Source organism: Sinocyclocheilus grahami, unplaced genomic scaffold (genome assembly GCF_001515645.1).
Source record: "Sinocyclocheilus grahami isolate Dianchi unplaced genomic scaffold, SAMN03320097.WGS_v1.1 scaffold1124.1, whole genome shotgun sequence".
Lineage (NCBI taxonomy): Eukaryota > Metazoa > Chordata > Actinopteri > Cypriniformes > Cyprinidae > Sinocyclocheilus > Sinocyclocheilus grahami.
In genome coordinates, this window is record NW_015506303.1 from 139,455 (window position 1) to 167,156 (window position 27,702).

Below are 27,702 nucleotides of genomic sequence, written 5' to 3' on the forward strand. Positions count from 1 at the left end.
TTAAGGAAACAATTCTTACTGTACAATTCTACACAGAGCTTGTAGCATAAATCTGCATGATTAAGTGACTCCAGTTATGAGCAAACAATGAACAACGTCAAGTGTGATACAAATAAGACTTTATTAACTACATACAGTAATCACTTAAACTAGTCTAACATACTACATAAACATTCTGTTAATTTTCTCATCCCCAGCCCATCCAAGATGTTTTTTTTTCTTTAGTAGAGCAAAGATGATTTTTAGTTGAAACCATGGTCTTTGGTGGTTCATAAAATGCAAGTAAATGTCCACCAGCACGTCCAAAAAAGTATATCAAGGAACACAAAATTAATACATGTGGCTCCTGACGATGTATTGAGGTCTTACGAAGCGAAACGATCAGTCTGTGCAAGAAACTGAACATTATATACAACATCAGGCAATGGGGAAATCCAATTATTTTTGGATTATCTTGGTCCGATATGGTGAACTGGTTCAACTAGTTCACCAAAAAGAACCGGTTCAAAAGAATTTGGTTCAAATGATTCAAATCATTCCGCACCATTTGCCCTACAGGTAATAATGCTGTAAATAATGTTCAGTTTCTTGCACAGACCAGTCTTTTCGCTTCATAAGATCTCAATATATCATCAGGAGCCACAGGGATTCATTTTGTGTTTTTGACTCTCAAAGTGCTGGTTGCCTTGCACTTTATGAATCACCAAGGACCACACTTTCAGTTAAAAACTGCTCTACTTAAAAACAAAAAAACAAAAATCATATTGGATGGCCTGCAAGTGAGAAAAATAACAGCAAATTTAAATTTCTGGGTGAACTATCCCTTTAATAGAAGCAGTTCTTACTTGTGCAGGCCATGTTGGTGGGGTCCGATTCGATCCGGTAGTATCCCTGCTCACACTGACAGGAGGTGGATGCCTCCACTTTGGTGAAACTTCTGGGAGGACATTTACTGCAGCTTTTGGTCTGAAGAGCTGATCGGTAAAAGCCCGGCTTGCACACTGCAGAGATATCAAGCACAATAGGGAGGTGATTACATTACTAATGCCATCGATCAGTGCCTTTGTACTGCTTGTTCAGAGCTGATGAGAAAATTTAGTCATTAAAGTCAAACATGCAACAACTTCATTAAAAAGAGCAGGTGCTTATTTCAATAGAGAGCTGATGCTTTGAACACACAGGGATTAATGAATAGCCTACTTTCTGTTCCTGGCTATCGACCCAAAATCATGGGAAACATTTCCTTTTTTATAATGTTACATAATTATAATAATTAGCATCTGTTTATTTTAAATGTTAATCTTATTGATGTGCAAGGCAAACGGGTGGAAAGGAAATATGTGTGTACAGGACTGTTCAGAATTTTGGTGTTGTATTATTATTTTATGTTAGTTTATTTTATATTTAATTGTATTGTTTTATTTTATATTTTATTTTACTCAAAAATACAGTGTAGCGAATCAGCTCATGGGGAAATATGAATAATTAATCATAACTAGTTATAATTAATTATAAATATTTAGATCCGCTGTAGATATTTACTTGACCTCTCAGGGTCAACTGTCTGTCAATTCTAAGAACGTTCATTTCCTGGTTAAGGGAAATAACTTTCTTACTGTACAATTCTACAAAAGCTTGTAGCATAAATCTGCATGATTAAGTGACTCCAGTTATGAGCAAACAATGAACCACGTCAAGTGTGATACAAATAAGACTTTATTAACTACATACAGTAATCACTTAAACTAGTCTAACATACTACATAAACACTTAAACTGGTCTAACATACACACACACACACACACACACACACGCATACAGTTATGGGGACCAGGGGGGCCTGGTGTCGTTGCAGACATCCTGGCACCCAGTTTATTGGGTTAGGGGACTATGACGATTTGTTAATCTCATGAATAACTGATTTGTTAAATCAAATGAACAATTGTGTTTTTGATTGGTCCAGACGCTACAACAGTAAAAACAGCAATATTGTGAAATATTATTATAATTTAAAATAACTGTTTTCCATTTAAATATATAATAAAATGTAGTATTTTCCTCTGAGGTAAAGCTGAATTTTCAGCATCATTACTTCAATCTCAGTGTCACATGCAAATGTAATCTTTGTAACATTATGAATGTATTTACTGTAACTTTTGATCAATTTAACGCATCTTTCCTGAATAAAGTATAAATTTATTTAAAACTGACCCAAACTTTTAAATTGTAGTATATATTAATGAATAGAGATGGTTAGCAGAATGTTCATGCTGCTCTTTTCCATGCAATGAAAGCGCATTGGGACTGGGGAAAAAATAAAATAAAATAAAATAAAATAAAATAAAATAAAATAAAATAAAATAAAATAAAATAAAATAAAATAAAATAAAATAAAATAAAATAAAATAAAATAAAATAAAATAAAATAAAATAAAATAAAATAAAATAAAATAAAATAAAATAAAATAAAATAAAATAAAAGTGAACTGGGACTGGGGAAATTTAAATAAAATAAAAGTTTAAGCCAATAAAGCAATATATATATATATACAGTGGGTACAGAAAGTATTCAGACCCCCTTAAATTTTTCACTCTTTGTTATATTGCAGCCATTTGCTAAAATCATTTAAGTTAATTTTTTTCCTCATTTGTAAACTTTTTATATATACGCACATACAAATGCGTTATAACAGGTTTGGCATCCGACGAAAAGGATTTGAGAGTTACTGTATGGTGGAAGGCAATTACTTAATTTTTAGTATGTTCCTCAATCAAAGTTACTAAAGTATCATATGAGTGAGTGAGACTGTCATTTTTTATTTTTTATTTTTTAATTTTCGGAGCTTTCTTTTTTTTCCAGTGAAACAGCAGTCTGAACATGTTGCTAAACTTCTCCATATGGCTTCAGAATGGCACGAGGCTAAGTAAACAATAACATAAGTTGTATTTTTTAGGTGAACTGTTCCTTCAAAAACAATGTTATGTATAAATCTTCAGACATTCACCCATCAAACACCACACTCATCCAGCCTCTTACACAGCAACATTCCCAGAAAGCATGAAAACCACAATTTACAGTGTTACACCCACAAGTGGGACAAATGGATTCAGTATATTTGGGTTTTGCAATGCTTCTCCATTCAGGACAGGTGCTTATGCACAGCAGACACCCTGTCAGCGCAAAATACATTTAGATAATGCATTGCCATGGAGAGAGTGAGAGAGAGAGAGAGAGAGAGAGAGAGAGAGAGATTATCAATGGCCGCGGCAGTCCAAAGTGCACACAAAGACATTAATTAAAGCCTCCCTGGTGTGCATGAAGAGGCAGACAGCAGAGGTGCGCTGTGAATTCAACCCAACTCTGAGCCACGGCGAGAACAAGCCGAGCTGAAAGAGGTGGCTAATGCAGAATAATATGATATATAATATCATTCAGCATTTAACTATTATTAATGGGCCATATTCAGCTCATTTGCAGTATCTTATGCTTTTCCCTGAAGTCCACTTCAGTGCAACAAAACAGTTGTAGTTTCGCTACTTTGCCTTAAAAGTCAACACGAAATCAAAAGTAAGCCTATTTGCTTTTTAATACCCATTCCATCTCATTGTAAAATGATTTATCACTTTATTCCAAAGAATGTTTATCTTCATAGTTTTTCGATGAAAAATTTAATAACCTGCTCTGCCTCTTTTCTTTTCGGTTGACTTCACCACCTGGCTCCATTCTGGTGTGTATCATTAATATATATTAGTGTTACACACCAGAATGGAGCCAGGTGGTGAAGTCAACCAAAAATAAATAAAATAAAATAAAATAAAATAAAATAAAATAAAATAAAATAAAATAAATTAATACAAATTTGCAATAATACTGTTTTTACTGTATATTTGATTAAAGAAATGCATTAAAATGAATGTAGCGCATTTAAAAATTAAAATAAATTTTTTGTAAACACACACACACACACACACTTCGTTTAGACATTCTGTCATCTGACCATGATCCATTTTAGATCCATTCATGGCAAGCTGACAGATATAGATCACGACTTGGCAAAATACATTTTTCCACTCTTCACTCAACTCAACTATAGCATAATCCCCGCAAACGACACGCGGCATTATGATCTAAAAGCCCATGTTAATGGAAACCAGACGAGTTTTGATTAAATAAAGCATTGGTGCTGGGCTGCACTAATGGAGCTTGTAGGAACCTTTGATTGCATTACACACAGAGCTGGTGTGCATCCGATCGGACACACATGTGTTTATTAAATGAACAGCTCAGGCGACAAGATTATTCAACAGTTTATCTGCATAATGAAGTCACAAGACAAGTATATATCTGTTCTGACATGCTCGACTCAAACCAGTGCAGAATGGATATTTAAAAATATCTCGATGCCTCAGCAAGAGGGGATATCCTGGTGATCGGGAAACCCCATCAGGGCGACCCAGATACGGTAGACCAGTCAGGGTAGTGTGAAAGTGTAACCCCAGCCCGGACGTCCAGGAAGTTTTTGCAGTGACGCGCCGGGGGCCTGATGATCACGAAGGCTCCCGCAGAAGCCTGTGTTATGGCTGCATGAAAACCGAAAACCGGCTTACTTACCGTCTGGACATATATCGACGAGTGAAATAAGCACTCCAAGTCGAGCACCCGGTTTCTGAACCCAGCAGAGGGGGTGCCCATCGAGGACCTACCCTAGAAAGGGACAGAAACACACAGGTCCCGGGAAACACTGCAAAGAAACTAGCAGAAGGGTTATACACACAACCACCAGTCTCATTAGACACACATACAGTATATATTCATATATACATATATTAGAGAGAGTCTGTTTTATGATGAGTTCTCCTGATATGATCCAGATATCTTTAAGACAATATTCTTGCCACAGATTGTTAGCCAACAAGCACCTGTGAGCACACACACACACACACATCTGATAGCCAGCCGCTCTGTTTATCACCTCTCAATGGCTCAGTCTTTTGTGAGACCTGCTCACAAGCTCGATTCATCACTGTCACTAGGCTCTTTCAATGTCGACGCACACACACACACACACACACACACGCTCTTATCGCTCTTCAGCTGGGTGGTAACTCAATCATCACCTCTGTGTCTCTCCAACACAAGAGAGCCAAAGATGTCACAGCAAATCTGTGTTTTGCCTTGAAACGAGAAAAATGACTTCATTGTTGTCATTCGTTCACTTATTAACTGAGCTGACAATGACAGCAGAAACGTAAGCTATTTTTGTTTCATGTCAGAGAACTTTGTTCAAATTTGCATTTAAAATACAGCTGTCAATCAGTTAAACATTTTAATCAGATTAAGCATATTATGTTAACACTGTATCAGTATTTGTAATGGAACAGCTTTTATTTATGTATTTATTTATTGTCTAAAACCATAAAATAATAATGAATTTAATGTGTTAAATTGACTGCTCTATATAAACCAGCAGCAAAGCAAAACTTCCACCATGTTAATTAATTCATTCAAAAATCAATCAATCAATCAATCCATCCATCCATCCATAAATAAATAAATAAACAAACAGACAGGCAGATAAATAAATAAATAGTCTAAACACTGAATATGGCACAATAACAATAAATTAAAACATATTTGATGACACAATTTTTTATTATTTATGTATTTATTTAATTATTATTATTATTAGCATTATTATTATTATTATTATTATTATTTCAGATTTAGTTATTTTAGTAATGAAAATTAGAAATTTTGCCTTGGCAACTAGCTGAAATAAAATAGGTTTTAAGCTTTAATAAGCTGTACTTTGAAAAAGCACACTATATGGTAAAACTATAATGTAAACTATAATATAGTATGTTTCAGTTAATGTTCATTTTAAATAACAATAATGTTTTATATGTAACTACATAGTGACTAAAATAACAATGGTTGGCCCAATGAGATTGCACAGCAGAGTTGACAGAAAAAACAGTGCAGCAGGCACATTTAAACTAATACAGATTGATTGATTGATTGATTGATTGATTGATTGATTGATTGATTGATTGATTGATTGATTGATTGATTTGCATTACATGCATGCATATTTCAAAACAACAACACACCACATCTAACCCAAACAACAACCCTCCGAACAATGACAGACTCTAAATATGATCTCACAATCCCTTCAAGCAAAACGCTGGCCATGAAATGTGGAAATCACTCTGGTGCACTTTGGCCTTGACTTGAATGTGATGTGATTTGGACATGCTCGACTGCAGCGTCTCATTGATGATTCAGGAATGATCACTGCTCACTCTGGAGGGAGTCTAGCCAAAGTCATAATGCGCTGCGCACAAGGCTAATAGGTAATTAATATGCAGCAAACAGTGGTGGGCCTGGCAATTAACGAGCTGCAAGGATCTCAATATGTGCGCCTTTAATAGAGAGACATTCTGAGACAAGAACTGTTGATTAATAAGCCTTTATATTTACTAGAGAAATAAAAAAAAAAAGTGTTTCAAACAAGCTTTGATAGCAGATATGTCCAATAATTGTAACCATGATGCTCGCTATAAGAGGCAAAGCAGGTTAACAGAAACGAATTGGTTGGAGAACATTATGATGAAAGCGGTTGATAAATGCCCTGACAAATAGATTTGATGCTAATTAGAACAGGAAGTAAGTGTTTGACATGCATTTAACAAAGGGCACATTGAGTTACATGTTAGAATAGAATAGTCTGTTGCTTAATTGTATGTACTTTAGGGTTGTGCCGATAGACGATATTATTGTGTATCGATGATAGTCAGGGATGCCACTGATGATACCAAGACGATTATTATTATTATTACTAATACTATTATTATTATCAGGCTAGTAATGCTGTCTAATTAATATTAGGGTTTATTTGTTCCATTATATTTATTTTTCCGTGTTTTTACAGTGTTGCGCATTATAACCAATCACACACGATCCCGTTGAGTTTATGAATTCAATGACCAATCAGAGGTGTTCAGATGAGTCATCGCTGAAAAACCAGAGTTTTGTTGTTCATTGCGATTAATCACATCCAAAATTAAAGTTGTTGTTTGCATAATATATGCGTGTTCTGTGTATATTTATTATGTATATATAAATAAATATAGTCAGGAAAGTTCTCTTTAAGTATCTTTTTCCTTTTATTTTATTAATATGTTATTCTTTTTTTCACTAGGCTAACAAAATACAGCGCAGCCACTGAAAACTAACTGATGAATGAATGGATATTATAACCAAGCTCTGCAGCGTCTCATTGATGATTCAGGAATGATCACTGCTCACTCTGGAGGGAGTCTAGCCAAAGTCATAATGCGCTGCGCACAAGGCTAATAGGTAATTAATATGCAGCAAACAGTGGTGGGCCTGGCAATTAACGAGCTGCAAGGATCTCAATATGTGCGCCTTTAATAGAGAGACATTCTGAGACAAGAACTGTTGATTAATAAGCCTTTATATTTACCAGAGAAATAAAAAAAAAAGTGTTTCAAACAAGCTTTGATAGCAGATATGTCCAATAATTGTAACCATGATGCTCGCTATAAGAGGCAAAGCAGGTTAACAGAAACTAATTGGTTGGAGAACATTATGATGAAAGCGGTTGATAAATGCCCTGACAAATAGATTTGATGCTAATTAGAACAGGAAGTAAGTGTTTGACATGCATTTAACAAAGGGCACATTGAGTTACATGTTAGAATAGAATAGTCTGTTGCTTAATTGTATGTACTTTAGGGTTGTGCCGATAGACGATATTATTGTGTATCGATGATAGTCAGGGATGCCACTGATGATACCAAGACGATTATTATTATTATTACTAATACTATTATTATTATCAGGCTAGTAATGCTATCTAATTAATATTAGGGTTTATTTGTTCCATTATATTTATTTTTCCGTGTTTTTACAGTGTTGCGCATTATAACCAATCACACACGATCCCGTTGAGTTTATGAATTCAATGACCAATCAGAGGTGTTCAGATGAGTCATCGCTGAAAAACCAGAGTTTTGTTGTTCATTGCGATTAATCACATCCAAAATTAAAGTTGTTGTTTGCATAATATATGCGTGTTCTGTGTATATTTATTATGTATATATAAATAAATATAGTCAGGAAAGTTCTCTTTAAGTATCTTTTTCCTTTTATTTTATTAATATGTTATACTTTTTTTCACTAGGCTAACAAAATACAGCGCAGCCACTGAAAACTAACTGATGAATGAATGGATATTATAACCAAGCTTTTTTCAGTCAAAAATACTCAAGAATCAGACTTGAAAAGGAAATGTTTTCACAATTTTAGCAAATATTCTGGCAAGATAATCAGAGCCGATCCTAGACTTCTGGGGGCCCTACGCAAAACCGTGTCCTAGACTTCTGGGAGCCCTAGGGGGGTGGGGGGAGATGGGGGGGGGTTATGAATGATGAGTTATGAATGAAACGCCTTTGTCCGCTTGAGAAACGGTGTCTCTTCCACGGCTCGGTATACTTTCAATTCGTGTTTTTTTTATTGTCTCGAGTAAGACACTGTATGACATTCACGTTAGGCCTACATGATTTGACTGATTTTTACGTAGAAAGGGCGACAGCGCACAGCATTTTTATTAATATGTTTTTTCACTAGGCTAACAAAATACAGCGCAGCCACTGAAAACTAACTGATGAATGAATGGATATTATAACCAAGCTTTTTTCAGTCAAAAATACTCAAGAATCAGACTTGAAAAGGAAATGTTTTCACAATTTTAGCAAATATTCTGGCAAGATAATCAGAGCCGATCCTAGACTTCTGGGGGCCCTACGCAAAACCGTGTCCTAGACTTCTGGGAGCCCTAGGGGGGTGGGGGGAGATGGGGGGGGGTTATGAATGATGAGTTATGAATGAAACGCCTTTGTCCGCTTGAGAAACGGTGTCTCTTCCACGGCTCGGTATACTTTCAATTCGTGTTTTTTTTATTGTCTCGAGTAAGACACTGTATGACATTCACGTTAGGCCTACATGATTTGACTGATTTTTACGTAGAAAGGGCGACAGCGCACAGCATTAAAATAAATTACATAAGCGGTTTCCATTACCTCTGGCCAAATTCAAAAACGAAACAAAAATTAATCATCTTTGAGAGCAAGGGGGCCCCTGGTGTTTCGGGGTCCCTACGCAACTTGCGTACTTTGCGTATAGCGAGGATTATAATAGAATGTTTGTTCAAAGTTATCTAGTCTTTAATAATGTTAATAATGTAAAAAAATTCTCAAAAAAGAAACATGACATTCATGGAATGATTTTCTTCTAAACGTTTAAAAATGTTGTACGTTTGTCTAACCTTTTTTAAATGTTACTTCTTGTTTAAGAACATTGAAAAAACATTCAAAACTAACGTTCTCATAATGTTTGTAAAACGATAAACTATAATGTTCCCTTAACATTTGTATAACTAAAACAAAAACTTTTATTTTATTTGTTTTTATAACTTAAGAGGAACATTACCAAAATGTTCTTAGAACATATTTTAGTTTAAAACTGAATTGATCAAAACATTTATTGACTATTTGGACTAACTGGAATCTGAGCCAGAATCGCTAAATTCCTTAAGATTTCCATCTCTAGCCGAAATCTATGCTAACATCAATATGTCAAAGAAAAACCAGTCAGAAAACATAAACTCGCATTTCCAAGAATGCATTTTAAAACAGAAACAGACAGCGGAGTTAAGCGCAACAATGGTACCCCAGATGGCTATTGAGCGCTGCCAATAAACATCCTTTTCCTGTGTTTAACGCCCTGTGAGTAAACGCCACTATAAACCAATGCATTCAAATCACAATATGCAAGCATGTGATTGGCAGTGGCTAGTGTTGGCCTTTGTGCTCGGCTATTGTGGAGGCCAAACGTGTGTATTTTTCCTCAATGCTGTGTTTGAATAGCGGGCCGGACTGAAGCTGATTTATGGCATAGCAAATCTGCTATCTAAATTCCATTATGTCAATGACATCGAGTTGGACGCCTGCTAATATTCACAGCATGTCATCTCTAGCTGATGACCGCTATAGGCAGGCCTAGAAACACATCAGAAATGCCATTGTTGGGTTTTGTCATTCATTGTGAGATATGAAAAGCACTTAGATGGGATGTAATGCTACACCATTTACTGCAAATAATGGGGAAAATCCATTAGATTCTCTCCATTTTTGGTGCAAACTGGTTCAAACGAAGCCCTGCCAAAATCCACCAAATTACAGACCATAAAATAATCAGTCTGAGGGTTAATGTTGCATTCCATTAAACTCAGACATCCAGAATTGACAGCTACTTTCTGGATATATGACAACAAGAGAACATCATTTGATCTTAGACTTGCAGTTTAGAAACGTCAAATTATGAAAATCTCAAAAATGGGTGTTTGAAATCACACTACGCTGCAGTTTAGTTGACTGTTTAAGCAAATAACATGCATTATTAGGTCAAAGTTCCCACATTTACATGACAGTAAAACCTGTTTAGCAGATGAAGGCGTGGAAAACACGGTAAATGATTTCCTCTGAAACAAATGCTAGCATTGCTGTTTGTTCATATGCCATCTTCTGATAAATATTCCGTCTGACTTGAATGAAACGCAGGATAAGGATCTTGTATGTTGACATCTCCAGTGTTTAGCCAGTAAAAGCTAAAATCTCAAAGTTTCACCAATATTTTGATGATTTAATGGCTTTTGACTCAGGTTTTCATTCTTTGCTTTGGCGAAGAAAACTGTAGCGTGCTGCTTGTAAAAGGAATAAAGGAATTGTGTGCAGGTGCTGCAGGTATTGAAAGGGAATATAATAGGGACACAAATTGGACATGATTACGCATAATTGCAACATTTCTGTCATTTTATCTAATTCAGTTATTCTCAACTGGTGGGTCGCCACTCCAAAAAAAACAGGTCACATATCTATTCTGCTCAAGGACAGCAGAAAGAGAGAGAGAAAAAAGACTGTGCTAAATACAAATAATAACATGCAGCTAATTTTACTATATATAATTATGCAGAGTGAGGAGAGCCTTATCAACTTTTCAAAGGGAGGAGGAAATAGTTTTCCATTTTTTTTTGATTGATTGACATTGGCATTGGCACAAATTAATTTGTAACTTGATATTAAAGCAAATGCTTAAACAGTTTTTAGCCCTGTGTTTGTTTCATGCATTATCTAAATCAGCACTTCAAATTGTACATTTCATGTTCATAATTCTGCATATTGCATGAAAAGTAGCCATATAAGTGCTTAAAAAGTATAATGAATTTCAAAAATGAAAAAAAAAAAAATGGTACTGGGTTGTGTCATAAAGTAAGTTAAATTAATAAAATAAAATAAAACAACAATATATATATACATATATATATAGGTATTAAATGCCACACATGATTGTGAAATTGTCAGCTGATATGAAAAATATGAAGAATAATTCATCCAAAATAGAAAATTCTGTTATGATTTACTTGCCATGAGGCCATTTAAAACACTTACTTTCTTCCATAAAACACAAAAGACGTTTAGTAGAATGTTCATGCTGCTCTTTACAATTGAACACAAATATACATATAAAACGAGCTAAGGCTGTCAAGTTCCAAAAAGGATAAAAAACAGATAAATAAAATGATAAAAAAGGCCTTGTCTACTAAATATTATTCTACGTATACTCTCTGAATTCGTTTAGAATAATATTCACACTATAGAACATTCACACTGCATACAAGGACAGTTTATACTGATTATGGCCTTCAAGTTAAAATACTTAATACATATTGACATATAATCAAATTCGCAATATGGCTTATTGCGATTATCAAAACGCAAAGACTGTGATTTAATTAAACGTATGCACGGCATGTTAAACTAAACGTTTAAAAAATATATTAACAATTAAAATTAACATTAAACGTTTGAAAATGAAGTGAGCAAGTAAATATTGTTTTAATTTTAAAGTTGTACTATAAAATTATTATTATTATTTTTTAATTCTCAAGTAGTAGTATTATAACAGTAGCCTAATATGTATTTTATATCATTTAATATTATTATGTAACATTGTTTTTTTTAAATAATAATCACAATACAATTCACAATCATATTTATTTTATTGCCATATTGAATAAGTCATAAACAGTGGGAATCTGGCCTATGATAAGTGGAAAATGATTTTATTAAAGGTAACAGAAAGGTATTTTATTTTATTTTTTATTTTTTTTTATTTTATGATGATTAGAGTGCCTCCAACAAAGTAATATTTTAATCTATATAATACAATAATACAAGATATGGATGAGTACATTTTCAATTTTGTGTAAGCTATTCCTTTAAAAATCTGTAACAACTTATTAATAAGTTTTCTTATTGCCAGACACACAGTGGAAATAACACCCTCCACATTTCACTGAAACCCAGCCAGTTCTGCTCTCCCGATGCTGTTAGCATGATGTGCTCTCCAAAATATCTTTGTCTTTGGTACATTTCCACAGTAGCTCAGTCCCTTGGTATGCGAGTGACCGGATCGAGTTTGACATCTGCAGCAGTAACGGCTGACAGGAATGAAAATAGAGGGAGATCATTGGAGATCCAGCTCTTTCAGAAAGCTTCCGGCCCGGAGAGCCGACTCAATCCCACAGAGAGCCGAACGCCATCCCATCCACACTCCTGTACTTCACTCACACCTCCACAGTTTGTTATGTCCACTGCTGTTTATTGGTATGAGACATGCAAATGAACTCATACAACTCATTCTCAGTTCAGCCGTGTGTGATATGGCTACATGGAGACATCAGATTCCTTTCCTTCCATCTCCAATGCTTTATTAATATGTTGTCTGAAATGCATTGAGGATTTTAAGAGGACATGACAACCAATGTTCCCTCTAACGCACATACAAAAATTAGTTGGGAAAGTCATTTGATTGTATTCTAGTCAAACCAAAAGAAATGCAATGCTCGGGAAAACCGCTATAGAGTTGGTGTCACTATAGAGTTAGACATAATCATAGACATAATAAATACCTAGACGCCTCATTGGCCGCTCGACCGCACGTCAACGTCGCCGCCATATTGGTGAAGGCAACTGTTGAAACTGAAAACTGAAACTGTTGTGCTGCTTAATATTATTTTTTTGGGGACCTTTTTTCTTTGATTCTTTGATTAGGCTAATAAAAAGAAAAAAGAACAGCATTTATTCAAAATATGAATATTTTCTAACAATATAAGTCTTTACTATCACTTTGTATCCATTTAACACATCCTTGCTGAATAAAAGTATTATTAAAACAAAATTAAAAAAATAGAGGGAACATTGAAGGCAACATTACATTACATCAAGACTCTGGATTTAATCTAAACATTTTAGGTCTTTACATATGTATCAGAATCTATTGGAATTGAATTAATATGATTTAAGTTAAAACATAGTGTTTCATTATTCTAGATGAGTCACATTTTTACATTAATCAGAAAAAGGTGGTATAGACACTGCAGTCAGATGAAATGAACTGCTCATAGTCTATGAGAGCAAAAATACAAAGACTATAGTATGATGCATTGTTGAAGAAACAATTAACAGCTATCCTGTTTCCTGAAAATGCAGAAACGTTGCCGCACATCTGTCGTTCAAATCTGTCGTTAATGATGTCAAGCAGGTGGTGGAGTGATAGCTTCTGCTAATGAATCAGCTCAAGATCAAATTTAGGTCAGATTATTGCTGTAAATATCAGCGTTGCTATTTTTGTTCTGATATTAAGCTTTATTAGCACAGGTTTCCTTACATGGCTCCGTGGTTCCCTGTGGTATATTGCTATTAAAGTCCACATGCCACATTACACAAGAAACTGCTTCTAACCGCTTTAGAGCTGTAGTTACAAGTATTAATTGGAGCTATGGATTCGGGAAACACCAAACAGTTGAATTTACAGTATGTTGGTAATGATGTAACTTATGACCATAATTGGCGAATGGTGCTTTTGAGCTCCACTGATTGGCTCAATACATAACTTTCATAAGTATGCTTTCTGTAACTATAGATTCAAACATATTTCAAAGTTGTGAAAAATTTTTCTAAATCGAAAGGTGCAGTCACATTTAACACTGTTGGTGAATATCTCTGCAGGTTTCATTTGGAAACCACATTATCTGCACACAATTTCTCTGCACAGGTTTGGAAGTGATCGTAACACTTTTGACAACGGACAATCAATCTTTTTTTTTTGTCCTCGAAATTTCACTAATGTGACCACAACCTAAGAGAAGAGAAGACATTACAACATTAAAGCTAATGGCATAGAGGAACGATAAAACTGGAATCATTTTCAGAGCGTTTTCAGATCGTCCGTTGATGTGAAGGCTAACATAGTTATCACTACAGTTAGCGTTCTTGGTGCGAACGAGCCTTAAGGCTTTTCCTGCTGGGTAATTGCACAAGCTGTCGTAGTTGAACTCATAAGATCTATTCTATTCTAATTGCAAGAGGTACAAACTCTCATCTAAGCCATCAGCATCTGCATTATTTCTATTCTACTCTGATAAAATGTCCTATTTATTTGACAAACTGAATGTATTCAGCGTGTCTCCCTAAAGAGCACTTTCCTCTTTATCTCAGGTGACTGTCATGTTTACATTAATTTTATAATTGTCTGCATGAAACATTTGAATAGAAACAGCACTGCACACCCACACCCACAGCTCCGGTGCTCATTGTACCATTTTGCCCACTGAATTGCAGCCCGTCCTCCAGACAAAAGCCCTGAAAGCGTTTCCGACACTTTGTCGCCTGGTCTGCTTGGAAACCTGGCCAACTGCACAAACCAACTCCCTGTAAAGCTTCCATTGCAGAGGCACCGGACATTCCCTCAGGACAGCTCAATGGAAATTAATTTGCACAGAAATATCACACTGTGCTCAAAAAGAACCCTTATCGCAAAGCGCCAACTCTGGCAGCAGACAAAGGAAGCAATCTGAGGAGAGGAGGAGGAGGATGAAGGCACCGATTCATTCACAGGACACACTGCCCTCCTCCACCGCTGGAGCGTGGACCCCTCGATCACTTCCTGTCTCCTCTATCCAAACCATCATTATATCCTCTGGGCTCCAGTGGTGTGGATGGGGGTTGGGTAAAGCCATCAAAACTAACATATGAACGACAGAGAAAACAGCACCTCATTTATGACTGATAGGGTAATGATTAAACGGTAAACTAATTCAAAATTAAAATTGTGCTACTATGTAATCATGTTGTACTAAATCTTAAAAATCAAGAAGAATCTTATGTGGCTCTTTTCTATATAACAACAGTTCATAGTGCTCATGCAAGCTCCCCCAAAACAGCAACAACAAGTATTAATGTATTTTAATCAATGCAAAGTGCATTATATTACAAGTCTTGAAAAGTCATATAATAGGTCTATCAAAGGAACAGCTTGAAATATAAGTTATTTACTAATAAAGATAAATCCAAAGCTGATTAAGCCAGAACCTACACTCTAAAAAATGCTGGGTTAAATACAACCCAGTGCTGGGTAAAATAGGGACAAACCCAGCAACTGGGATGTTTTGACCCAGCTGGGTCAAAACAACCCAATTTTTTAGAGTGTAACTAAAGAATAACTGCCCTCTGAAATTTCAGTTTATGAGATGAAACAAGACACCACTAAGTAAGATGTGCTAACCATGTGTTAGCATTTCAGGAAGGATGGTGCAGAAAGCAAAAGCATAGTTCACAGGGAATGAAAATCTAGAATTTAGTACAATTGATGTTCAAAGACTGTGGTGCCTACAGAACCCAAAGTCAGATTGCAAAATAGTTTTACCATCTTTACCTGATGCTTCCGAGGAAAAACAAAAAAGAATAAAGTCTTTAGAGTAGCACTACATTTGAGGGCAACAAGAGCATCGGTTTGCACTGCATCTAAACAATGTAAGAGGACTGCTACTAAAGAGAAAAGAAATGGACAGGCTAATAGTGTCAAATCGTTAAGTCAGTTAGCCGTGTGATTGGTTTTTGAGTAGATATTGTGGATTTTTTTGTTTGTTTGCATTAATTTTATGTACATTGTACTTGTTGTTATTGATTGTTCATACTCGTACTGCCATTATACTGTATAAGTCATATAATGGATATTGTAAAGATACTGACATTAGCCATTCAAAATCCCATCGATGATATATACCAGCAGTGGCGAACTCCGGTCCTGAAGAGCCGCAGTCCTGCAGAGTACAGCTCCAACCCTAATTAAAACTCACCTGCCTGTAGCTTTCTAGTAACCCTTCAGACCTTGATTAGCTTGTCCAGGTGTGTTTGATTAGGGTTGAAGCAAAACTCTGCAGGGCTGTGGCTCTCCAGGACCGACGTTCGCCACCCCTGATATATACTACCGGCTATAAAAACCCTATAACAACTATTTATTTGAAGCCACTTGGCATCAACAAATCAAATCAAGACTAATTTCTTCCATAATCTATCTTTGAATGATTAATCAATTTTCTATTATTAGTAGACGTTGAAAGTCTCTTTGCACGTGCCCAGACCTCCGGGGAGACTGTTGCAGTCCCGTAGAGTGAACTTGAACTCCACGAACACTCTCTGGGCACCTTGGTTTAATATGAGATTCGTCTGCAACCAGTTGTTCTGGTTGTGCTCCATCACCTTACACACCTGGTACGTGTGGATGGGCGCGTAGTTCTCGTCCACCTCTCCAATTTCTTCCCACTAAAAAAACAAAGGTTACATTTTTAATTCATTTTTTTTTGCCTTTTGTTTGAGAGCACAGTTCAAGGCTGCATTCACACTGCAGTTCTTGATGCCCAATTCTGATTTGTTGATTATATACTTTTTTTTTTCTTCTGACGACCAGCTTACATATTTTTTTTAAAAGTGACCCCTATACGATATCTGCATTTGCACTATACACTTGGCGAAACAACCCAGGGTGGATGTACTGACAAGTTGCCAGGTCTGGGAAATAAAACCAGCCTAATTGCTATTCAAAACTAGCTCAATCGCATTTTTCATGGTTTCCCCTCCTGTGGGGCTCCCTCTATGTCAAAATAGCAGGGTTAGATCACTTTAACCCACGACGACAGTCTAAAAGTAGCCCAATTCCGGGGGAAAACTGCAGACTTGGCAACACTGCCCAGAAAAATGCCCACCTGCGTTGACATCATTTGCTACCATCGCTTTTTCAATGACATACAACTCACGTTCAAGGGAAAATCCGATCTGTCCGCTTACATGTTAGACGCTAATGCACATATTCAGATTTATTCATATCATATTTATCTCCACACATGAATATGTACTGTAATATGTAAGTTGGGACTCAAACTGTCGTCAGTCAAAGTGCTGTTCCACTATCTGTCGGAACACTTTCCACAAGGCCAAGGCTCTGATAAAAACACTTCTGACTGAACCTCTGTGTAGAAGAGTAGTGGTTCCCAGCCCTAGATCTGATGTACCCACAACATTTTGTATGTTTCGCAAATCAAACTCTTCTGAATCTACTTATTAGCTCATTAGAAGAGACACCGTTTTCAACTAAAAACAGAAAACTTTTTATGCATTTTGGCCATTCATTTACACAATAATGGTATTTTGGGAGCCCGAAAATACAAACTTTTGGTTTTAAAGTGCAAGTTTTTGAAAACAATGCCGTTAATTTTTTCGTGTAAACTACAAAAAAACAAAACATGAATTTGTGAAAACGGTGACGTCATGCGCATGCGTATTATGTGTTCATTCTATAGGTTCGTGCACAAATGCATAGATTTACTTTACAAAGTGAGATTGCCACCTACTGGCCTGGCATGAATATAACAGTATCATCTACATACGAAAAAAAATGAAAAACATTCCCATTTTTAGTACAATCATTGTCATGTAATTGTACCCCAAGACCTGAAATGGGTGTGTCAGATAAGAGTAGTTTCGCATAGCCAGACCTTCAGACTGACAGCAAAAATTCTGGGAACCTTGGCTGTTTTGAATGGCCAAGGTCCCCCCAAGAGGCCATATGACTGACAGGTAAAGCAACCAATCACGTTTCGTTTTGTGCTGCATGAAAAAGTCCCCGCAAAAACGGACCGGTGTGTTAAACTCTTTTTTTAAAGAGTCTATGCCACAAACTTTAAATATTTCTCATACTTTTGAAAATGTAGTGTTTAGTTGATCCTGATAAGCGCTCAATGTCAAAGTTGTAAACACAACGGCTTTCTTCTTCCATAAGGGGGTTTGGCATCATGGCATCCAGGCAGAATGTTAAAGGGCGCTACACACACAGTGTTTCCAATGTTGTGTGCCGTATGCATCAGACGTTCAGCTAACGGTCCGTAGGTGTGACATCTGAGGCTAAGACTAGATAAGAATTACATTCAAAATGTCTACTGCTGGGAGTACTCCATGCAGGACCAGGGTTGGGAACCACCGTAGAAGTGGACAGTTGCCCCGTCCCAAATACAGGTCCACATTTAGGTGAAGTAATGACTGTCAGACAGTGCGTGCTTGGCAGAGGGGTGCATTGAGGGCACACTTTTATTATGCCCGCTAAGGGTGCGCTCGCCCATCTGAATCATGAAATGACAAATGCTACACCCTGCGGTCTAGTGGACTTCATGGACATGTCATTTGGGTCAAGTACAGTCTGGGAATTATATATTAAAATATGTTCAGTGGCTGATGCAATATTAGTGGAACTGGGTGTTTCTTCAACTACAAGCGCTTTTGGTGCTGTGGACTAATCCTGAAAACTCACTTGTATATCCTGATTAGTTAACTAAATTTATCTGAAGGATCAGAAAGGTGATTTTTTTTTTATTTTTTATAAGATTCTGGGATCGAAATGACATTTGTGCAAACAAATGTTTCTGTAATCATGTTAAAGATAATTTTATAACTAGCATTTTTTTATGTATATTAAATACATCAAATTAAATACATGTTCACAACTTTTGTAAAAAATGACACCTTTATTGGAATTTAAAATGTCCTATTTTATTCACACAATTTCTGTTTACCTTGATTGTATACATCACACATCACATGAAGTTGAAGTTTTCCTCACACATAACATGTTTCATTCATCCCATGCATGCTAATAGTATAATAGTAGTAAATAATAATAATAATAGTATAATAAAAAAATAATAGTAATTTCCTAATAAAATGTTTATAATATCAAATACTTACAGGCTGCATGGGTGAGCATAAGAGAGTTATGTTTGAAAATGCTTTTTTTTCAGGAAAGGTCTTACTCTGAGATAAGTGTAAAACAATAAAATCTATACATAAAAGACATGTTAATAGTAGAAAGTCTTGGTAGAGGAAAAACACACACACAACCATAAACATTCTGCCAGTAAAATTCCATTAAACACTATCCGCATGTTGGGGAATTTTCTGCATGTGTGCTGTAACATAATAGTACGACAACCCTTAAAGCACATTGTGGCACATTCACACTCCACAACTGCCACATCTAACAAAATATGCCTGTATGCTTTGCTGTCCACAGAGATGCTCAATAACAATACATCAGGTGGCAGAGTGATTGGAAAAACAATCTGCCAGCTATAATCTACGCAGTCAGGAAGCTTGTAACATGGCAGTTAACAAAGCAAGACCTCAGAATGCACCCCGAGGGCCCAAGCGGCCCTTCAGCGCTCTTCAAACGCACAGTCAATGACCAGAGAGACCCTCCTGAGGTCTCATGTTACCTCTGCCTGACGCTCTCTGAATGTGAGCGATTGTGAGCTGTGTGGACAGTAGAAGAACTGAAGTCTGGACCACGGGGAGTCATTCAGTGTGTGCTAACAGTCTGAGTCTTGCAGTTTACACACTGAAAATGCATTGCCTATATGACTTAAGGTGTAGTCACCCTGCACTTTTCATTCCAATGACTTTCATTCATATGCATGCGAATGCAGGAGAGCGGAAACACAAGCTCATGCAAAGTTGTTTTGCATTTTGCTAAGCTCTAAAGTGCAGGACTGGTGAACTTTGACCTGTGAATTCGTATCATGTGAAAATGTGTGACCAATATAAGATCGATACATCACAGTGTGACCTCGTAGTTTAATTAAAAGAACAGTGAAGTGGAGTAGACTGTATGATTGTACATTTTGGATTTATTATTATCGGTCATGTGTTTGATTTTTTTAAAGAGAAACTGTTTTATGAACCATTCAACCTTTAGTAAAGTATGAATTCTCTGAAATGGGTTCAAAGTCATTCTGCAACTAAGAAACCTATGGATTGCATCTTTTCTTTGTCTTGTGCCCACTAACATATAATATTGTCATGAAATTATTTATATACACTCTTTTGTATCTTTCATAAAATTCCAACATGAGTTTCAAAGTCACAGCTTAAGCATATCTCATTTGAAAAACTGAACCATAAATTAATTTCCTTGTAAAATCACAGCTCGTCCCTTTTCTCTTCCTCAAGTTCGACAATCAAAGGACATTCACGGCACATTTTAATTTCATTCCAATCAGCCAAACGTCCATATTAACATATGAATTTTACTCGAGGTGATCATAAATAGCAAAGGGCCCCGTGGTGATGCAGAAAAGTGTGTGTCACAGATTTCTCCAATATGAGTCAGCCACGATCTGGTAAATTGCATTGGCAAAGCAGCACATTTAGGGAAAGCCGCCATTTGAAATAAAAATGGGCCTGTGCGAATTTGGATCATGCAGATATCCAAGGGCGTTTGGATATTCGTTTCAATCTCTCATGTGAAAATACATTACTAATTCCAGGCACTCTGGGACGACAACATTTCTGACACATGGATGAAGATGAATAGATAATTCAAAAAGGCTTTCATTACAAACACCACATTGAGAAGGGATATTGCATGAGGATGGGTGTGGGGACATCTGTGTAGTGATAACATGAATCATATCAAGCCAAAGATTGAAATGGCACACCTGGACATCAGCCTGGTATATTTGGTGCAAGTGCATGCTAATGCAGACCATTTATTAAAAATCTGAGGATCCATAACCCATTGTTTGTTACATGAACACGAAGACTCAACTCATTGTTTTCAACAGTGTTTGAGTTAGCATGTTGCTAAGCTAACAGCAATTCTCCAAACAGCATGAAAACACACAAGTCTTAAGAAACATAATATATCTGTAACTACACTGAACTATTTTTAACAATATGTTTCAATACTGAATGAAATATGTGTTTGTTTACAAGCAACACTATACACCAACTTGGACTTGTTTTAATATAGATTGTTGTGATGCATTATGGGAATACCTTCTCTATGAAGGATACATACAATGCAGTCTTAAAATTTGGTTAAACAAACTCAATATTTAACCTATGTTTTAAAGTTCTCTGGTCAAAGTATGTTTTTATTGTATGGAAATCGGTGGCATTAACAGTCTACTTCTGTTTCATGAAAAAAGTCTGGGCTGACATGAAAGTGAAGGTGGCATTTCATTTTTGTGTGGTCAATTTAAAGGGATACTTCGTCCAGAAAATGAAAATTATGTCATATTTTACCATTTACCCTCATGTTATCCCAAATCCATAAGACGTTGCTTCATCTTCAAAACCCAAATGAAGATATTTTTAATCAAACCTGACAGATTTCTTTCCCTACATTGAGAGTCTAGGTAACCAAAACTTTGACGTTTCAAAAAGTCATTGGAAACGTAATCCATATAAATCGAATGATTTAATCCAAATCTTCTGAAGAGACATAATGACTTTATATAACAGGTTTAATTCACATACTGTATAAATACTAATCAACACCTTGCCATGCACAAATAAATATCATTAGCTTGTTTTTAAAAATATCAGAAGATGCACAAAAGTCTTATGCATTTGGAAGGATATGACAGTTGGTAACTAATGGCATAATTTTCATATTTGGGTGGACTATCCCTTTAGCAACAGCATTCAGCGGTGTCCATATACAGGATATACTATTATGTGTCAGAAATAGTCTAACAAACCATATAAAAAATAACCATACCATTTATTTTTCTCTTTGCTCGTTCACTTGTCAGGCCTTTCCGCATACAAATTTCTGTGAACCATCATCATTCAAACTCTCTTTCCTACCGTCCCCTACTGAGACCCTCTCCATTTTCTCATTCTCTCCATCTAAATCCTTCCCTCTGCTATACCAGCACACTTATTTACCAATGCTTTCTGCCCCTAAAACCCTCAATTCTCCCAGTGTGAGTTAGCGTGTGCTATAAACATGCATTTACCCATAAACCCCAGCTTCCAGAGCACTTCCTCCTCAGCTTATTACCGGCGCTGCACCGCAGAGAACGAGCAAGTACGACCTACTGCCTACAAAAAAATTGCCTCCCAGGGTTCACAGGGGGCGGAGCCGGACATGACTGACAGGCAGGGTTGAAAACAGCTCCCTGCTATGATTCTGGCTGAATGTCTTTGCGTGAGAGTGTGGTGGGACATGTGAATGTGACTTTTCAGGGTGGGTGGAGCCCACGCCAATGCGTTTTTCCCCTTCGGTAAGAGACAGCGGTGTGAGCCAGAGGTGCCCTAGGCCTGCACAAAGCCCGGATTTAGCTGAGCTCCTGTAAACCGCTTCGTTGACTTGGCAAATCTGGCCTGCTCTGACAGCGGTTAAAGCAGCATGAAGCCAGGGTTGAAAACAAACAAACCGGGGAGAAAAGATAATCGCTGGCGTTTTGTGATGTACCTGCCAGTACAGATTGCTGATTGTAGATCCAAAAGCCTTTGAGTCTTCAAAAACGAGCATTTGACCCAATTGCGTTACCGACATGAATCATGCAAACATGAATTTAAACTGTTGTTTTAAACAGCTCTGTTCCAAAATCTAGTGAACTTCCTACTTAAGGTAGCATTTTAGGGAGCATTATTATGCTACTGTATCTTCTAAAATGCTTGCGGAGAAGGCAGTCCCTCAATGCACTAAAATAAGATATTTTAAAGAATGTGTGTAACCAAACAATTGCTGGTCCCCATTGAGTTCCATAGCATTTTGTCCATACCATGGAAGTCAATGGGGACCAATTGGTTTCAGTCATTCTTCAGAATAAGTTTTCTTATGTCCCACAAAAGAAAGAAATTCATGCAGGATCAACAAGAGGGTGAGTAAATGACAGAAGTTTCCCTTTAATTGAAAATCTTGATTGAGAAAAGTTGATTAAACTATCTTTCTAATAAGTGACTGGATAAGACGGTTTGAGGTGTTAATGTGTGCATTTTACGCTGTAGAACAAAAGTATCAAGTTATATTTACCACAGGCTTTATTTTACTCCAAAATAGAAAAAAAAACTGTCCTGTAATAGCTGATTCTTATCTTCAAAATTCTCTCCTCTTCCATATTTGACGTTTAATATACATTGATGAGCAGTATTTCGGTTCAGTGAGATTTCAATGCACGCAGGTCTACGAGGAGAGTGGAGTGTTCCTCATCATGGTTGTGGTTGGTTAGGCCAAAAAATATGGATTAACATCAAAGAGATACCTTTTATCACTTGTGTTATTGTCACAGGTCTAAATACGACATATTTTTAGAGCATGCTACAATTAGCTTAGCAGCACGCTATCATCTGTACATGACATGACATGTGGCCAAGTATGGTGACCCATACTCAGAATTAGTGCTCTGCATTTATCCCATCCAAAGTGCACACACACAGCAGTGAACACACACCGTGAACACACCCGGAGCAGTGGGCAGCCATTTTTGCTGTGGAGCCCGGGGAGCAGTTGGGGGTTCGGTGCCTTGCTCAAGGGCACCTCAGTCGTGGTATTGAAGGTGGGAGAGAGCGCTGTACATTCACTCCCACAAGGCTATTCATGTAGCAAAGGAGGCCTATCTGTGAGTGGTTTCTGCCAATGAAGAGCACCTCAAATCAGTCACTTATGTCCATTTTCAGTCAGCAAAGGTAATGTCTGACCTTTTTGTAGAGTTATTATATAAGAAAGTATATTAATACTTAGGAGGTTATAGGTTTCTCTTGATATGTTAAAACCCTAAATAGCTGTAAACCAATACCTAGATACATTAAGAGGGTTTATCTGCCATATTTCACATTTGCAGTGTAAGTGACTGGCTTTACTGAGTTTCTTGAAACTGCTGAGCTGTTGCTAAATCTCACACTCCAGACGCGCTGCTGAATTAATATGATTGTGAGTGTAGTCGACTCTAACAGCATAACAACATCCCAAGTCTCCTGGAAACGAGCATCTCCTCCCTAACTCACATAATCAGTCTGAAATCTTCTGGGAATTTTCAAACCTTTAATGCAAAGTTGACCTATTGGATTATATAACTGTTTTTCATTTCACGTCAGAACTCTTTCTCTCTGTCTAACTGCAATTTGTATGGTCATATACATATCACTTTCTGTACGCATGCACCTGCATCACTTTACTTGTAAAATCACTTGTAAAATAATAATAATAATAATAATAATAATATGAAAAAAACATGCTATGTTTATTTTTTGTTAATGTGTAAAAACAATATGGATGTACAAATAGCTAAAGTTTAACATAAATGTTACGTAAACTGGATGACGTTTTTGTAGCATTGTAATATTTTACAACTCAACGTTTAAAAAGGTTAAATTAATATTTTAAGAGATTTATTGACCTATGTCAATATAATTTATTATTTTATTCTTATTTTTATATTATACTATTTGTATAATAATAATAATAATAATAATAATAATAATAGAATGCAACATAATAATGTCACTACTATTAAGGCTTGCTTTATGGGAAAACATAGGAAAAAGAAAAGAAAATAATAATAATAATAATAATAATAATGAGAACCATTTTAACCATTAGGATATCAAGAGAGTTGCATTTATTTATTTACTTTCATACACTAAAACATTCTCATCATTCAAGAGTGTACATACTATATTTTAATGTATTTCAAATAGTTTAATAAATAGGACAAAATAGCATTAATATATTAATATCAAATACTACTATTGATTATATAAGATTAGAATTAATCTTATGTATAATAATAAAATTAAGATTAATAGTGTTATTTAATATTAATATCTTTCTAGGGTTGTTACTGTCACGATCTTTGCTAGGAGGAGCGCGGAACGAGGAACAAGGAGACATGGAGTACATAAACAGTCTTTAATCCTTGGAATGACGGGGGAATTTCACAACATCCAACAAGTAGAACCGACAAAGGAAAACTAGAAGGTGAAGCCGGTAGGACGGAGAGACGAGTTGCAGCCGGAGGAGCGGAGTCCTGAGGCGATGGCGGGTCGACGCCCGACCAAGACGGAGCCGGAGGGACGAGGGAGCCCGGTGGAGCTGGTGGATCGACGGGTGACGGTGGAGGCGAGGGAGCTAGGAGCCGAGGTGGAGCCACTGGGTCTACGGGCCAAGGCGGAGTCCGTGCCTCGGAGGCTGGAGACGGAGGTGAGGGATTCTCCAGTCAAGGCGACGCTGGAGGATGGCAGACCCACGGATCTCACACCTTATTGATGGTGGGCTGAGGGCGAGCAGAGGGGCTGCCAGACGACAGTGGTGGAGGAGGCAGGAGTAGGTGGGAGGGCGGGCATTTGTGAGCCTCAGGGCATTCAGGGCTTAACTCTGGATCGGGAGGCCCCTCTAGGCTGAACACGGGAAAAGGATGGCGCTCTGAAGGAGCGGGCACTTGAGGGCGCTTTCTAGGAGCTGGAGGACGGATTTCAACGCATCATACTCAGCTCAGCCCTCAGCCGCGGTGCAGGGGGGCGGAGCTCCTGTCTGCACTCACACCGTCCGTGGCTTTCTCCCTTGTGGCTGGCAATGTCGCGAGCTCTCGCACCTAGTCTGATGGATTGAGCTCCTCATCCAGGGTGATCCTCCACTCAGTCACTCGGCTTTGCGCTGGCTCGTCGATCGTAGCGGGAATTGGCTCTCCATCATCGGTGTGCTCGGGCTGATGCGCCGCACCGCGGGGAGATGGTGGGCTGGGCACTGGGTCTGGAGTGGATCTGAAGAGATCAATCACAGGCTAGGATGGCGATCCGTTTCTTGCCAGAGTCTACTCCACGAAGGCACCGAAATCCTCTCGAGGACCATCCTCAGACGACGGCGCACTGCTCGCGGTGTTCAGGCTCGCATCATAGAATGAGACGCGCGTCGTCCGGGTAGCTGGTGGTGCTAGCTAACAGCCGGAACAGTCTTGTATGGTCCTTGAGAGATCCAGCAGGAGGAGGAGGAGGAATTCGTTCAAAATCAGCAATGAATCGCCTGCGATTTTGAATGCGATTTTGTGCAGCTTGTCAGTGAACTGATTCTGGCTGAATGTCTTTGCGTGAGAGTGTGGTGGGACATGTGTATGTGACTTTTCAGGGTGGGTGGAGCCCACGCCAATGCGTTTTTCCCCTTCGGTAAGAGACAGCGGTGTGAGCCAGAGGTGCCCTAGGCCTGCACAAAGCCCGGATTTAGCTGAGCTCCTGTAAACCGCTTCGTTGACTTGGCAAATCTGGCCTGCTCTGACAGCGGTTAAAGCAGCATGAAGCCAGGGTTGAAAACAAACAAACCGGGGAGAAAAGATAATCGCTGGCGTTTTGTGATGTACCTGCCAGTACAGATTGCTGATTGTAGATCCAAAAGCCTTTGAGTCTTCAAAAACCAACATTTGACCCAATTGCGTTACTGACATAAATCATGCAAACAATAATTGAAACTGTTGTTATTTAACAGCTCCGTTCCAAAATCTAGTGAGCTGCCTACTTAGCATTTTAGGGAACACTTTTATGCTACTGTATCTTCTAAAACTCTTGCTAGAGAAGGCAATCCCAGAATGATCTAAAAGAAGATAGTAGTGTGTAGCCAAACAATCACTGGTCCCTGTTGAGTTCCATAGCATTTTGTCCATATTAGGGAAGTCAATGGGGGCCAACAACTGTTTGGCTGCACACATTCTTCAAAATATGTTCTCTTATGTCTCAAAGAAGAAAGACATTCATGCAGATTTGGATCAACAAGAGGGTGAGTAAAAGATGGGAGAAACTTCATTTTGGGGTGAACTGTCATTTTAAGTGAAAATGTTGATTGAGAAAAGTTGATTAAACTGTCTTTGTTTATATATTTTCTTGAGTAAAATAAATGCTATCTAATGTAACACCCAGATTTTTGACTGTAGAGGAAGTAACAGTACATCCGTCTAGTTGCAAATTGTAATCCAAGAGATTCTGTGTACTGTCTTTTGGTCCAATAAGTAATATCTCTGTCTTATCCGAATTTAATAGGATAAACTTATTGGTCATCCAATCTTTTACATTTTTAACACACTCTGTTAGCTTAGATAATTTAGAAGTTTCATCTGGTCTTGTTGAGATATATAGTTGAGTATCATCTGTTGATTAAACTGTCTTTGTTTATATATTTTCTTGAGTAAAATAAATGCTATCTAATGTAACACTCAGATTTTTGACTGTAGAGGAAGTAACAGTACATCCGTCTAGTTGCAAATTGTAATCCAAGAGATTCTGTGTACTGTCTTATTGAATTGAATTTATATATATATATATATACATATATATATATATATTTTTTTTTTCTAGAAAACAATAAGAAAAGAAATATGACACACAATAATGGCACAATACTATTCATGCTATCCCCCCCCCCCCCCCAAAAAAAACTTATTTTAAAAGGAG

The 27,702-nt window shown here is 37.2% G+C and overlaps 1 protein-coding gene across 1 annotated transcript in view; it reads right to left on the minus strand.

The window, feature by feature from the left end:
* Positions 1-16,533: 16,533 nt before the first annotated feature.
* The window catches only part of LOC107567059 (ephrin type-A receptor 5-like), a 17,825-nt gene continuing 6,656 nt past the window's right edge, over positions 16,534-27,702 (minus strand). Inside the window, exon 3 of the mRNA XM_016252657.1 lies at positions 16,534-16,752. Within this exon, the coding sequence (XP_016108143.1) occupies positions 16,534-16,752 (219 nt within the window). The remainder of the gene's footprint in view (positions 16,753-27,702) is intronic.